General features: G+C 43.0%; 1 protein-coding gene across 1 annotated transcript in view; it reads left to right on the top strand.

Moving 5' to 3' along the window:
- The window catches only part of CTNNBL1 (catenin beta like 1), a 172,778-nt gene that overhangs the window by 135,068 nt on the left and 22,749 nt on the right, over positions 1–14,961 (top strand). Inside the window, exons 12-13 of the mRNA XM_027078332.1 lie at positions 3,123–3,220; positions 4,639–4,719. Of these exons, the coding sequence (XP_026934133.1) occupies positions 3,123–3,220; positions 4,639–4,719 (179 nt within the window). The remainder of the gene's footprint in view (positions 1–3,122; positions 3,221–4,638; positions 4,720–14,961) is intronic.

Genomic DNA, 14,961 nt, shown 5'->3' with positions numbered 1-14,961 from the left:
TGGAACTTGTCACACTGCACTGTAATTATTGTTTTGTTTTCCCCACTAAACACAGAGCTCCTTAAGGTTAGGGATACTATGTTGTTTGGAGGCCCTGATAACCAAGTGCTTGCCAGGCACAGAGGTAAGCAGTCAGTGAATGATTGAGTAATCTGAAATTTGGGTTCTACCTCTTTCACCAATTAGCTGTGTGGACAAGTCACTTCTCTCTGGGCCTTGACTTTTCTATAGGTACAATAAGAGATTTGGCCTAGATAATCTATGAGAACTCTCTGGCTGATTTTTTTTTTTTTTCTTCCTCTATGGTTGTCAGATTGTCATATATATACATGGAAGTTGTTAGCAGTTGTCATGCTGAGTAATTTCAAAGTTTCAAAACTAAGCTTGTTAAAATTCACTGCATTTTTTATGGCCTGTTCACCAGCTTGAAGAGATCAGAGCCACATCCAGTTGCTTGGCCCAAGATTGCAGAACTGATTATGTCCCCCACTCTTCCTTCCTCTAATCTTCTCTCCTTGACATACACAGAAGTTTGTTTTTTTTGTTGTTTTTGCCTGATGTGAGCCTCCAAAGACGTCCCTTCTTATTATACTTTGTCACCCTGAGCTGAGCTGTCTTAGTTCCTTACCCTAGGTTCATGATGGTTTTTGCCTTCCTGTGAAGACAGGTCCTATGCTGTCCACTCGCCACTTTCTGCCCTCATCTCACCCTACTCCTGTTCCGTGCCCCTTCCTTTTTATCAAGGTGGAGCTTATACCAGCTCAATCCCAGCTTTACATCGGAAGTTAGAAGAAAGATATTGGGGAGAACTTGGGGTCTTGAGAAGGTATAATACCTCTCTCCACAGCATATTTTAAGAAAAAATTTATACTTAAAAAAGTGAATCTACTGACTAGAGATATTTTATTCAAACTGATGGCTCCCTAAGAAAAAGTCATCCACTTACTCCCAAATGCAAAATATCTTTAAGGACCGTTTTGTAACTGATGGTTTGAGAGCATATTACCAATGCAAGGGTGCTATTACTCTGAACTTGGGATAGGCACTATATACAAAAGGTAAAAGCTATTCAAAGGCATTTGAAAAATACCCAGAGTTCAAGAGTGATTTGTTTGTCTGGTCCCACCACCACCACCACCACCACCAAAAACTTGTATTGAGAGCCTGCTTTCTTCCCATTTGTTCAGCAGGTATTTCTAAAGCACCTACTATGTGCTAGACATTGTTGTGGGACCAGGGATATACCAATGAACAAAGCAGACTAAAATCCCTTCCTTCAAGGAGCTTATATTCTAATTGAAGGGTGGCAGTGAACAAAACAAATAATTAATTATACAGTATTTTAGAAGATAATGCATGCTGAAGAGAAGAATAAAGCAGTTAAGACTTGGAAATCGGTGGTGTTGGAGCACTGCATTTTTAAATAGTGTGGTCAAGAAAAAGCCTCATTGAGAAGATGACAGTTGAGTAAAGCTAGATTTGAGGATTGAGCCATGCAGATAGTCTGGTGAGCATCTCAGGCAAGGAAAACAGTAAGTACAGAGGCTCCAGGGCAGAAGCCTGTCTGACGTTAGAAACAGCATTTAGTCTGAGTGAGTGGGGAGCCATTAGAGGGTTTTACACAGAAGAATGATAGGGTCTGACTTAGGTTTTAACCTAAAGGATCATTCTGACTGCTCTATGGAGATCCGGCCAAAGCCAGCAAGGGTGGAAGCAGAGAGCCCCACAAGCAGGCTGCTGAGTATTCCAAGCAAGAGGTGATGGTGCTGTGGACCAGTGTAATGGCAGTGGGGGTAGCAGTAAGAAGACATGGAGTCCTGGGTGTAATTTGAAACTACAGCTTATAAGGTTTCTGTGGGACATGTGAGAAAGAAGAGAATCAAGGATATCGCCACTGTTTTTGGCTTGAGAAACTGGAGGACCTTGTTGCCATTAACTCAGTGGAACAAACTGGGGACAGGCCTGAGGAGGGAGGTCAGGAGCTTGGTTCCAAAACCATGTTCAGTCCTGCTAGACAACCAAGTGGAGAGAGCAGGTAGACAGGTGAATTCATGAGCCTGTGTTCAGAAAACAGGACTGGCCTATAGACACAAGTTTGGGAGTTGTCAGCACGTAAATGGTCTTTAAAGCTGTGGGACTAGATGAGATCCCCAGGGAGGTGAAAGTAGATAGAAGAAGGAGTAGGAGGTAGAAATAGAAGTCTAAAGACTGAATAACTCTAGCATTAAGAGATTGGGGAAATGAGGTAGTGAGGAATGCTTCTCTGATATAAGTGAGGAAAATGACTTTTTGAGAACTCAAACTTTGGCATATGAAGATGTTCAGTCAGTTTTCAAACAGAATATTTGTTGCCCACACTGTGAGCATTTTATTTCAAAACAAACTTTACTCTGCCATCTCCTTTTCAACGTCATTATCCTTGGTTTTTAAAAATCCTTTTTAAAGAAAAGAACCTCTTTACAGCTGAAGCCTATGATATACCCTTCAATTACCCTTTTCCCTGGCTAGAAGAATAGTATCTCATAATAGAAGCCTATAGGTTATGTGGACTGAAAAAACATTGTTATCCTTTTGAAGTCCTTACTGTCCTGCTGTCTTTAAACTTGAGGTAGGGATTTTAGGTGCACCAGAATGTAAGTGATAGCACTGGGACCCTTTCGTATTTCTTATTTAATTCTCAGATATTTACCTGGGGAAGTTATAAGGTAATTTGAGAATATGGTAGAACATGTCTTATTTGTTCGTTATGTGCTCACCTCATGGTTAGTATTCATACTCTATTTACCGGTTATTTCTGTAAATGGGGGGATTAGTTTGAGGTTCTGTTGCAGACAATAAAACTCAATTAATTATAGGCAGAACAGAAATTCTAACTTAGTTTTGATTCACTTGCTCAAGTTGTCTTTGGGGATATAATCCCTTTTGAATATGTTTCTTGCACCGTATGTGAAAATCAGTTCAGTTTTCCATTGACACAATTTAGGTTCTTGTCTTATTAAGCAATAGCAGCAGTCAGGGAAGACCTACTTATTCCTCCTTCAATAGAACCAGACCAGGCTTGAAGAGAGGTAATAACTACTGCTCTGATCACAGCATGTTCTCTTTTCTCCTTCCCAACACAGAGCATGTCTGTTCGATCCTGGCTTCCCTCCTGCGGAACCTGAGAGGGCAGCAGCGGACCCGGCTTCTGAATAAATTCACTGAAAATGACAGTGAGAAGGTGGGTGCTTGTTGGACTGTAAAGATGGGACTGGGACCAGCGGGAATAGAATCACTATCTCCCTGATGCGATCTGAGGAGTGCTGGGTTAAGTGTTCCTGCCCTAAAATATCTTCTCCAGCATCTGGGCTCCATTGGTTTGGATCTCAAAGGTTTTTCTGCCTCTCATCTCCTAATGCATCACCCTTGACCCCAAGTATTTTGAAACCATTTCTGTACGCAACAGTGTACCATTATGGATCATTAAGATGAGGAGGAAAAGATTAGGTCAGTGCTTTAAAAATTCTTAATATGCAATGAAACCATTTGTTACCATGTAAGTAATACAAATAAGTGCAATTGTTGTTTGCAAAAAAAGAAAAAAAAGGAAGAAGAGGCCATTGGGTTAGGACACAGAACATCTTAGCAATCATGTCACCCTGGTGACATTATCTAATGTCTGTGCATCAGCTTCCTCATCTTTAAAATTAGGGCTGCTCTCTATCTTCCCTGCCTGCCTTATCAGGTTTTCCTAATGTTTAAGGAAATAGTGGATATGAGAATACTTTGTAAACTGAAATATATAAGATCTTAGGGTCATCATTGTTAACCAGGGAAGGTTTGGGCACAGTCTTCCTGACTGTCTGATGCTGTGTTGAAGCAACATCTACTATTAATCAATACAAGCTCCTTGGTAAATACCAGGGTTGCCAAGAACCATAGTGGTGCCAACCCAGTAAAAAGAGAGGTTAGAAGTTTAGGCTGGCTTCACAGTGTTCCTTCAATCTTTTGGAAGTCTTAGGGGAAAAAATGAAACTTTCAAGCCCACTCAGTATTCCTCAGGCCATGTTTGAAGCATGACTTTTGCTAAGTTTGAAACTGATTTTTAGGTTATTGCTAAGCAAAAGTCAGGGGCTTTTTTTAAGTTGTGAAGGAGTTTTTCTTGCACTCTCTTCTGACTGAAAAGCAACTAAAGAGATTTTACTTAGACCGTTTTTAAAAAAAGATCAGCTCTGGGGCAGAATCTGAACATGAAAGGTTTCAGTTTGAAAAAAGAAATTTCTGTATAGTTCTAAGTGAATATCAAGTATGTAACTTCATGCTTCTTCTCTGTGCAAGATGGGACTTGAATTTTTATTTATTTGTTTGTTTTTAACAACGTGAATTCAGGGGAGACCTAGAAGGGCTGGGAATGCATAGTGTCCTTCGGGAATGGCCCATGTTCAAACTGCATCCATGCTAAGTGTTGCTTTGTTCTGCCCGAGCCGTTTGATCCCTTCCTGATGTGTTCCACAGCAAAGCTCATATCCAGAGTGAGAAGTGGTAGAGTGGCTCTCCATTTGTGGGGAGTGACAGTAAGACGAATAGGAGCTCCCGTGTTCTCTTGCCTTGGTATACTCTTTCTTTCTCACTCATGCCTGTAAAGTATCTCTCTTTCAGGTTGACAGGCTGATGGAATTGCATTTTAAATATCTGGATGCAATGCAGGTGGCCGACAAGAAGATTGAAGGGGAAAAACACGTACGTATCCCTGCCTGTCTTTTGCCAGCTATTGACTTGCACTCCATTGGGTCCCTTGTGCACCTCGTATCTCCCCACAGGACAGGCAAGGGCAAAGGTGCCATCTACCTTTCTGTGCCACCTAACATGTCGTAAGAGCTGAGCAGATGACAGTCCGCCAGTGGTTATAACTGCCCTTTTAACAGGAGTGAAGTCCCTGAAGAGGATGGATGTGTACAATTGATCCCGGTCTGACCTGGGAGTCTGGGTGGTAGCACAAGTACCCTTGATAAGAGCTTCTCTTCGAAAATCTGACCAAAGCACAGTGCTGTGACGTGGTACCACAGTGGCAGAGTGTGTCTCGGCACACACACTTGCTGGCTTCTGTAGTCATAGGGAGGCACTGGAAGGAAACTGTGAGGTCATTGAATACAGTTCCCGCATTTGCGGATGAAACCTGGAGACCTAGAGAAGGGAGCTCAAAGCTCTGCAGCACGGCCTGCAAACCAGGTCAGAGTGACTGAGCCGCATTGTCTGATGAGGTGGTTGCTGAGGGAGATGAAACCTGCTAGATGTTTTTTCTTGACAAGCCATACTTACCTAGGGTGTTACCCTACCTCCTGTATTTTTCATCTGCTTCTATTTTGTTCTCTGCTATCTCTGTCCTCAGTTGATTTCTCATCTGTCCCTTTAATCGGGGCAGGTTTTCATATTGGTTAATGTCTGATTTGTATTCTCTCTTTTTGTTTTTGGCTGCGTTGGGTCTTTGTTGCTGCGTGTGGGCTTTCTCTAGTTGCGGCGAGCAGGGGCTACTCTTCGTTGTGGTGCGCGGGCTTCTCATTGCGGTGGCTTCTCTTGTGGAGGAGCACGGGCTTCAGTAGTTGCAGCACGTGGGCTCAGTAGTTGCAGCACGTGGGCTCTAGGGCGCTCGGGCTCAGTAGTTGTGGCACACAGGCTCAGTAGTTGTGGCTCGTGAGCTCTAGAGCACAGGCTCAGTAGTTGTGGTGCACGGGCTTAGTTGCTCTATGGCATGTGGGATCTTCCCGGACCAGGGATCAAACCCATGTCCCCTGCATTGGCAGGCAGATTCTTAACCACTGCATCACCAGGGAAGTACCCTCAGTCCATGGTCATGTTGCACAATGATCCTTTTTTTGCTTTTTTCAAAGTCTGTAGTAGAGCCCATTTTCTTCGTGATCTGGATTTGCTATATCACTCTATTTTCTTTTCACTCTTCTTGCCTTAAAGACACACTGGAGGCTTTTGAGCCTCACTGGTGGGAGAGCCTGCTTCAGCACCCCTCCCATCTGTGTTGGGGCAGGCCAGCCATGAGGCAGAGCTGTGTACATTGGGAATTACACTAGCATCTTCCCTCAAGTTGTGCCTCAGGCCAGGGTGAGAGACTAGAGCTTGGGGAAAACAGTGACCTTGTTGTCTGTGCCCTTCTAAGCCACCCATTCCCTTTCACAAACGATACCTTCATTTATGAATACCAGTAGATAGGTAACCGCATGTATCATTCTTGGGATTTCCCTGTGCTCTCTAAACCTGGTAAGTCCTCAGATGTTTGTCGATTGATTGAATTGATTGGGACTTTCTTCTTTAATGTGGTGATACTATTACAGGGTAAATGGCAGAGACTCTGAATTCTGAGGCTGGACTTCAGATACCAGCATGTTCCACACACAGTCCCTTCATTCCACACACCTCACCCCCTTTATTTTATTCTTTGATTAAACTTTCCTCTTCCCTTTTTTCCTCCATTCACAGTAACTTGTACATGGTCGACACTTAGTGATTGTTAAAGTGCCAAAGTATATATCTTCATCTTTGACTGAATGACAATCAGAAACAAATTGAACTTTCCCTAGACTTTTGTAGGGAAACAGCCATGGGACAATTAGAACTCCTGCTGACGGAATTCCCCAAGTTATCTGCTGAAGGAGATTTTTAGGGCTGGTTGAAGGCGCACCTGGGAGTCCGAGGGCTAGGATTTTAGTGCGGGCATGCACCTCACAATCACTGCCTCGCCACACCTTGTCACTGCGCCTTGTGTAGCCCCAGATTCTTAGCCATAATGTGGCATCAGCAAAGGCGGTCTCTCAAATCCCCTCCAACTTAACGTTTTCCCTCAGATTCAGGTGAGCATACTTTGGTAACTGCCATTTTTTGAAAATGAAATGGGTTAAAAGCACAATGAGTGGTTGATCAGCGACTGTCTTCATGGAGTGCCAGCAGCAGCCTAGTAGAAAGGTGCGCATGAGGTAGGGGGTCAGATAAGCCTGGATTTGAATTTGAGCTCTGCTGCTTTCTAGCTCTGAGACCTTGGGCAAATGAGTTGACCTCTCCAAGCTGTGATTTTCTCATCTGTAAAATGGCCATAACACCTCCCTTTCAGTGCTATCATGAAGACTAAGCATAAACTATGTATTTACTTTGCTCAATAAGTAAAAGCTACTGCTGTTGTTAGATTTTCCTAGCTTCTTTTGGAATTCCCATGTAACTTTTAAGTATGGCAGGCAGTCCTTTTCCTAAGAGCATCCTCCTTACCAGATAACCCAGAAGGAGTTGTCCTAGCAGACCAGAGCATTGGCACCATCAGATGCTTCATCTGAGGTGAACCTGGAATAGACTTTGGGTTTTGTTTGTTTTTTTTGGGGGGGGGAGGATGTTGTTTTCTTTTGTTTTGTTTTTTGAGAGAGACCGGAGGAAGCTGTTGGGCATCAGGGAGCAGGAATCTAAGGAAAAAAAAAAAGGTCAGGAAGAACCTAGCGGTAAGACAGGAATAAAGACACAGACCTACTACAGAATGGACTTGAGGATACGGGGAGGGGGAAGGGTAAGCTGGGACAAAGTGAGAGAGTGGCATGGACATATATACACTACCAAACGTAAAATAGATAGCTAGTGGGAAGCAGCCGCATAGCACAGGGAGATCAGCTCGGTGCTTTGTGACCACCTAGAGGGGTGGGATAGGGAGGGTGGGAGGGAGGGAGACACAAGAGGGAAGAGATATGGGAACATATGTATATGTATAACTGATTCACTTTGTTATAAAGCAGAAACTAACACACCATTGTAAAGCAATTATACTTCAATAAAGATGTTAAAAAAAAAAGAAAAAAAAGAAACTTGGGCTGCTTCCTACAAGATTATCTATTACCAGCATTGAAGAGGGTGTGAAATTGATTAGCACTGACGGAGAGTAAGGCTGCAGCCACTCTCGCCAGCATTCACTGTGCTTCTGTGTGCACAGGCGCAGGGCCCCGCCATTCCCTGACAAACACCTGTCTCCTTGATGCCAAGGCTGTTTTGCTGGGCACTGGCAAACGTTCCAACGCTATTAGTGCTCAGCAGCCTCAGTGTTGCTGGGAGAGTCGTGGCGGGGTGCGGGGGGGAGGGACGTGTTTGTGAGCAGCGCTCTCTGCCAGCACTCAGGCTCATCCTGCCAGATGAAGCCGCCTCACAGGTATGAAGTGACCTGGAACAAACCGCCTCATTTCATCTCTCCTTCATGCAGCCTACTCTCTTAAGTCTCTCTTAAACGATTTGTTGCCTCACCCCACCCCACCCCCGTTAAACTTGGATGTCCTACACCTACTGGGAATTCAGCAAATATTTGTTGACCTGAATTGAATAGTTTTTTCTCAGGCATTTGATAACGTTGACTGTCATATCCATAATGAATAAATATCTCATATACTCTGCCAAGTCTGCAACAAAAAACACCTTAAATAACAGGGTCAGGTATTGACCAAGAGAAGGGGGATCAAGTATTGACATTTTTAGTGTCTCGGAGCCACCATCTTCCCTGCAAACTTCAGATTCCCACGGGCGCGGTGCAAGTGTCCATGGTTTGCAGCTGACCAAAATTCACTGAAAAGAATCCAGTCATTTGGCAGATGACAGGCACCTGCTCTGTGCAAGGCAGTAAGCTAGGCACTGGCTGGGGTGAACACAGGTGGAAGTGTCAAAAGAAGAATGGGCCCCAGGAGTACTGCTGCTGCTGCTGAGAGCTGGAAGAATCCAAGGAGCAGGGGGGAAGCCATCTGCACCTCGAGTCACCCCTGACAGTTTTGTGGATGAGGCAGAATTCAAGCTGAACCTTAAAAGGAGGAGACATATCAGCCATTTCCAGACTAGAGACGAACAGGAGCAAAGGAGGGGCAGTGGGAAGCCAAGTTAAGTTTTGGGGCGAGTGATAAGTTATACTCCAGGGCAGAAGGTGTGGGGGGGAGCATGGGCTTTAGAGCCAGGCTTCTTCTGGTTCTCCAACTGCGGACAAATAGCCTAACTTCCCCAGCTTTATTTTCTTCCTTTCTGGTGTTTTGTTTTTGAGGTATACGTCCCAACCTGTGGGTCTGTGAGGAATTACATATTTAGGAATTTGGTGACATAGCTATAACACACGTGAAAGCTGCTTCCACAGGTCCTGGCCTGTAGAGGTGGCCAGAGAACCTTTAGTTTTCTTTTCTCTGTGAGCACTGTTTCTACCACCACCTCTCTGCACACATGATTTTCTTCCTTCCCTAATGCTGCAAGATTTTGTGTGATCTGAGTCCCCTCTACTTCTCCCACTTCCTCTCCTGCTGCTGTGCGTTAACTTCCAGCTGTATAGCCTTTGCATTTGCTTCTCCCCCTGTCCTGCCTCTTCTCACGCTGGTGCCTCCTTCTACTTTCAGGTCTCAGCCTAAATGTCACCCCCTCAGAGAGCTTTTCAGTGACACCCGTATGTAAAGTAGTGTCCCCATGCCAGTGCTTCTTCGTAACCTGTAATTATTTTATATGTTTGTTTACTCTCTGTCTCTACGACTCTAATCTCTTGTTCATCATATTCTTAGGACCTACATAGTGATTAACATGCAGTAAGTGAAGGACAACTACTCATGAAATAAAATTAATATTTGTCCATGGGTATTAAGGAAGATAGAGGGTCCTGAGTTTTCTACATTACATCTAAACTCTCATTTTAACCCTAATTTTTGTTTTCTCTGAATAGCCCCATCATCAAAAAAATATTTTTTACAACTGTGTAAATTCTGTGGCATACCTGTAGCTATATTAAACACAGAAAGATACTCCTATTTAGAAGAGTCTACAGGACAAACTGATAATTGTATACCTACTCAGTTCAAGTCGCATTACCTACAATAATCTGTAACTAGGAAAGAGTTTCACGTCTTGGGCAGTCGCCCAATGCTTTCACGTTATATTCAGTGTCCATGTGACTTCAGGGCCACAGTGTATCTGAACATACCCTTGGGCTTCCTGGTTAACCTTTTAAAGGTCATGTTATTCTTAAGACTCTTCTAGTGAGCAGCAGTTCTCTGTGATCTATAAATACCCAGGGTGCTTGTCTCAGCAGATTTCACCTGACTCCCCAAGCAAAAAAAAGCCCAGAAAATGCCAAGGTCCCTGTTGTTGGGAAGATATCCTGACTTCTCATGGGTTCCTTCTGGCTTCTGTTGGTTAAATGTACAGAAATGCCAGGCTTCTGAGTGTCAGAAGTAAGACATAATTATATAGATACTGGCAGGGATTTTAAAAGAAGGAGGAGAGCCTTGAAGAGAGGTTTTCCTTTTTTTAGTTCCTAGGAAAATTATTCTCAGCACGTTTATTCAATAAAGTGTTCTTGCCACATACTTTGCACCATAATGACTTACAAATTGTATGCTAATTTTGCCACAGTTAAATCATCCCAGGCTTTATCCTGGAAAGAGAAAGAGGGACTCCTTGTAATGAAACAGTATCCACAGGCCGTGATGTCTGAAACAGACTTTGACTATTTCCTTAGCATTTGAAACTCATTTAAGGATTTGTACAAAGGGGGTAAAGCGCAGGAATGAATGAGTGGGATTGGTGATCGTAAAGCACTGGTAGGTGTGTAGACAGTGGAAGTGTGAGAGGGCTGTCAAGTCTTCTGCTAACTGCTGGAAGCTCCTGGGCAAGCCTCAGAAAAGGGAGTCCTGCTGAGAGTTCCTCTCAGCTGTTCTTGAAACAGTGGTTCCCAAACTTCTCAGTCTATGAACTTGGCAGAACACAGCTGACAGTCAGTAGAAGCCAGAGGTGTGGGGCAGGGGATGCTATGGTGTTTTCCCTGTCCTGCTTGCCTCTTTCCTAGATGCAGATTTAGCCATATGCCCCTTCACCCGCTCTCTCCTGCCTCCCTGCCCGTGCCCTGCCCGATCACAGTCATCCTTCCTACCATTGGAGGAGAAGTTCTGGCCCCCCACCTCTGACTCTTACCTTGCAGTGTAGCCTTGAGCACTCTGTTTTGCTTTTCTCATCCTCTCTGTCCTCTCTCAGTGGGGTCCACAGTCTCCCAACTTCACAGAAGCCCTGGTTCTCTCAAGGCTGGCTTATATGTTGTGAAAATTCAGATGAATCGTCTTAATAGTCTAGTTGTTTGTTTGCTTATTTTTAGTGAATTTGGAAATGGATGGCCTACCTGTGATGGAGGCATCATGGTACCATAGAAGGAACATGAACCCAGGGGTCATACAGCCAAAGGTTAAATCCCAGCTCTGCCACACATAAATTCTGTTCTTTGGGGAAATGCCTTGCCCTGTGTGTGTATGTGTATTAGTTTTCATGATAGTTTTATTAGAGGGTCATTTTGAAGATTATGAGATAGTTTGTAAAAACCTGGCACATGCTCATGTGTTAAGGCTGTGGCCTAACACATAGTTTTCCCTTTGTGGGCAAACTCTGGCCTGATATCCTTGGATTCTTATTAGAACTGCTATCAGTTAGCTGTATATTCTCAAAAAAAATCCCTTTTACTAATTCTCCAGCCTCTGTTTCCCCTGCTGAAAGTGACCTGCAGTCCTAGGATCCTTCTCTAACAGTCTGCCCTATTTCAGAAGCTCTTGGAGGAAGATTCTGTTTTGCTGTTGCTTGTGCCTCCCCCAACTCCACATACCTATCTCTCCCTTTGCTTTGGAAGAAAAAAGGAAATTGGCCTTTTCTCAATGGTGGGGCAATTCCTGCCCATGACTACAGACAGTAACTGTGACCCCTGCTGGGTTTCTGAGTCATGTCCTCTCTTATTAAGAAAAGAGGGATTCCTGTTGGCTTCATAGCAGCTTCTTTTATGACTGTCTCCTTCCATCAGCGAGGAGCAGCTCGCTGCCTGTCAGGGGCAGATTAGGAGTAGCATCCACACGCTCATTTGGAGGCTTGCGACTTGCCTGCGGAGAGAGAGAGAGGCATCTGGAAAGGTCGTGATTTGGTAGTGCTCCCGAAGACAGATGAACATTTAAAGTGAGGATGTGGCTGGAGGAGGGTTAGAACACACACACACACAGCCCTGCAGAAATAGCTCAATTTCATTTATTTTTATGGCTGAGTAATATTCCATTGTATATATGTGCCACATCTTCTTTATTCATCCGATGATGGACACTTAGGTTGCCACACGTACCACCTCCTTGTGTGTCTTTGGAGACGAAGCTGTTTATTTTAGCAGCCCCCAAACAGGCTTATGCTGCTGTGAATTGCAATCTGTTCTATTTAATGAGCTATTCACTGAATTACCATCTAAGTTTTTTATTCTAGCCCTCTCTTATGGAATGAACAAAATAAAACCTTTCAGAGTGTCTTTTTTTTTTTGGTTTAACTCTCCCAAGTTGCATGTGGAATTTGCTGGTCTAGCTATAGATTCCCACCCCCCTCTTTTTTTTTTTAAAGTTTCTTCAATTTATAAGGAAAAGACAGGCAAAGGAGCCAGATGACCTTACATTTAATGCTGCTGGTTTGCAGTAGTTCCCAGATATGGCATAAAGAACTCATATGCTCATATGCTAATACCAGAAAAAGTCTATAAAACAAAGACTTTTTCCTTCTTTGAACTATGGAAGTGCTCACAGGCTTGGAGCCAGACGTGTGTGGGTTTTTATCCTGTCTCCAGCACTTAACTCAGCTCTGAGCGTTGTGACCTTTGGAGAGTTCTCCAACTCTTCTAAGCCTCAGTTTCTCATTTGAAAGTGAAAATAGTAATGATTCTTACCTCTTGGGGTTTAAGGAAAAATGAGAAATCCATGAAAGTGCTTATTAGCACAGTGCCTGGCAGACAGTAAGGACTCAGGAAATTGTGCTGTTATTATTCAATTTTTGCTGCCCATCCCTTGTCAGACTGAAAGGACTAACAGAAAAAGGTTTTGGAGTAGGAAATCATGTTCCAGTCAAGTCTCTAACCGAAACTCAGTGACAGTCATTTGGCATCTATCTCAATTTTTCCATCTGTGAGATCTGAAAATGGTGTTTGCTGTACATACCCAACACCAGGCATATACAACAAGTGAGGTTAATGCAGATCCGCAGCTTTGAAAAGTAAAAAATGCTGTGTGTGGATGTTGAGTTGTCATTGCTTCACAGAGAAAACGGTCACCTTCACTCTTCTCAAATGTGAGAGTTGAATGAATTAATTTGTGGAAGACATCCTTTAAATCTTAACTCTCTTGTATTTGAAATTGTCGTATTTCAAATACAATTCAATGTATATATAGATTTTCACTTTGAAATTTTGTAAAATATGATATCTTTACAATACTTAAGGAGGTTACTGATTTTTTGGAATTTCTCTTTAATCTCTATTAATCATATTCCCATTTTCTTTTACATCTTTATTGAAGTATAATTGCTTTACAATGGTGTGTTAGTTTCTGCTTTATAACAAAGTGAATCAGTTATACATATACATATGTTCCCATATCTCTTCCCTCTTGCATCTCCCTTCCTCCCACCCTCCCTGTCCCACCCCTCTAGGCGGTCACAAAGCACCGAGCTGATCTCCCTGTGCTATGCGGCTGCTTCCCACTAGCTATCTATTTTACGTTTGGTAGTGTATATATGTCCATGCCACTCTCTCACTTTGTCACAGCTTACCCTTCCCCCTCCCCATATCCTCAAGTCCATTCTTGTGGACTGTGTCTTTATTCTTGTGGTCTGTGTCTTTATTCCTGTCTTACCCCTAGGTTCTTCATGACATTTTTTTCCTTAAATTCCGTATATATGTGTTAGCATACGGTATTTCTCTTTCTCTTTCTGACTTACTTCACTCTGTATGACAGACTCTAGGTCCATCCACCTCGTTACAAATAGCTCAATTTCATTTCTTTTTATGGCTGAGTAATATTCCATTGTATATATGTGCCACATCTTCTTTATCTATTCATCCGATGATGGACACTTAGGTTGTTTCCATCTCCGGGCTATTGTAAATAGAGCTGCAATGAACATTTTGGTACATGACTCTTTTTGAATTATGGTTTTCTCAGGGTATATGCCCAGTAGTGGGATTGCTGGGTCATATGGTAGTTCTATTTGTAGTTTTTTAAGGCACCTCCATACTGTTCTCCATAGTGGCTGTACCAATTCACATTCCCACCAGCAGTGCAAGAGTGTTCCCTTTTCTGCACACCCTCTCCAGCATTTATTGTTGCTAGATTTTTTGCTTATGGCCATTCTGACTGGTGTGAGATGATATCTCACTGTAGTTTTGATTTGCATTTCTCTAATGATTAATGATATTGAGCATTCTTCCATGTGTTTGTTGGCAACCTGTATATCTTCTTTGGAGAAATGTCTATTTAGGTCTTCTGCCCATTTTTGGATTGGGTTGTTTGTTTTTTTGTTATTGAGCTGCATGAGCTGCTTGTAAATTTTGGAGATTAATCCTTTGTCAGTTGCTTCATTTGCAAATATTTTCTCCCATTCTGAGGGTTGTCTTTTGGTCTTGTTTATGGTTTCCTTTGCTGTGCAAAAGCTTTGAAGTTTCATTAGGTACCGTTTGTTTATTTTTGGTTTTATTTCCATTTCTCTAGGAGGTGGGTCAAAAAGGATCTTGCTGTGATTTATGTCATAGAGTGTTCTACCTATGTTTTCCTCTAAGAGTTTGATAGTTTCTGGCCTTACATTTAGGTCTCTAATCCATTTTGAGCTTATTTTTGTGTATGGTGTTAAGGAGTGATCTAATCTCATACTTTTATATGTACCTGTCCAGTTTTCCCAGCATCACTTATTGAAGAGGCTGTCCTTTCTCCACTGTACATTCCTGCCTCCTTTATCAAAGATAAGGTGACCATATGTGCGTGGGTTTATCTCTGGCCTTTCTATCCTGTTCCATTGATCTATATTTCTGTTTTTGTGCCAGTACCATACTGTCTTGATTACTGTAGCTTTGTAGTATAGTCTGAAGTCAGGGAGCCTGATTCCTCCAGCTCCATTTTTCGTTCTCAAGATTGCTTTGGCTACTCGGGGTCT

This window comes from Aethalodelphis obliquidens, unplaced genomic scaffold (assembly GCF_003676395.1).
Source record: "Aethalodelphis obliquidens isolate GAN/ISIS:26980383/991018 unplaced genomic scaffold, ASM367639v1 scaffold42, whole genome shotgun sequence".
Taxonomy (NCBI): Eukaryota; Metazoa; Chordata; class Mammalia; order Artiodactyla; family Delphinidae; genus Aethalodelphis; species Aethalodelphis obliquidens.
Note: the sequence above shows the minus strand (reverse complement) of the source record. Positions and strands in the feature narration are given on the sequence as shown.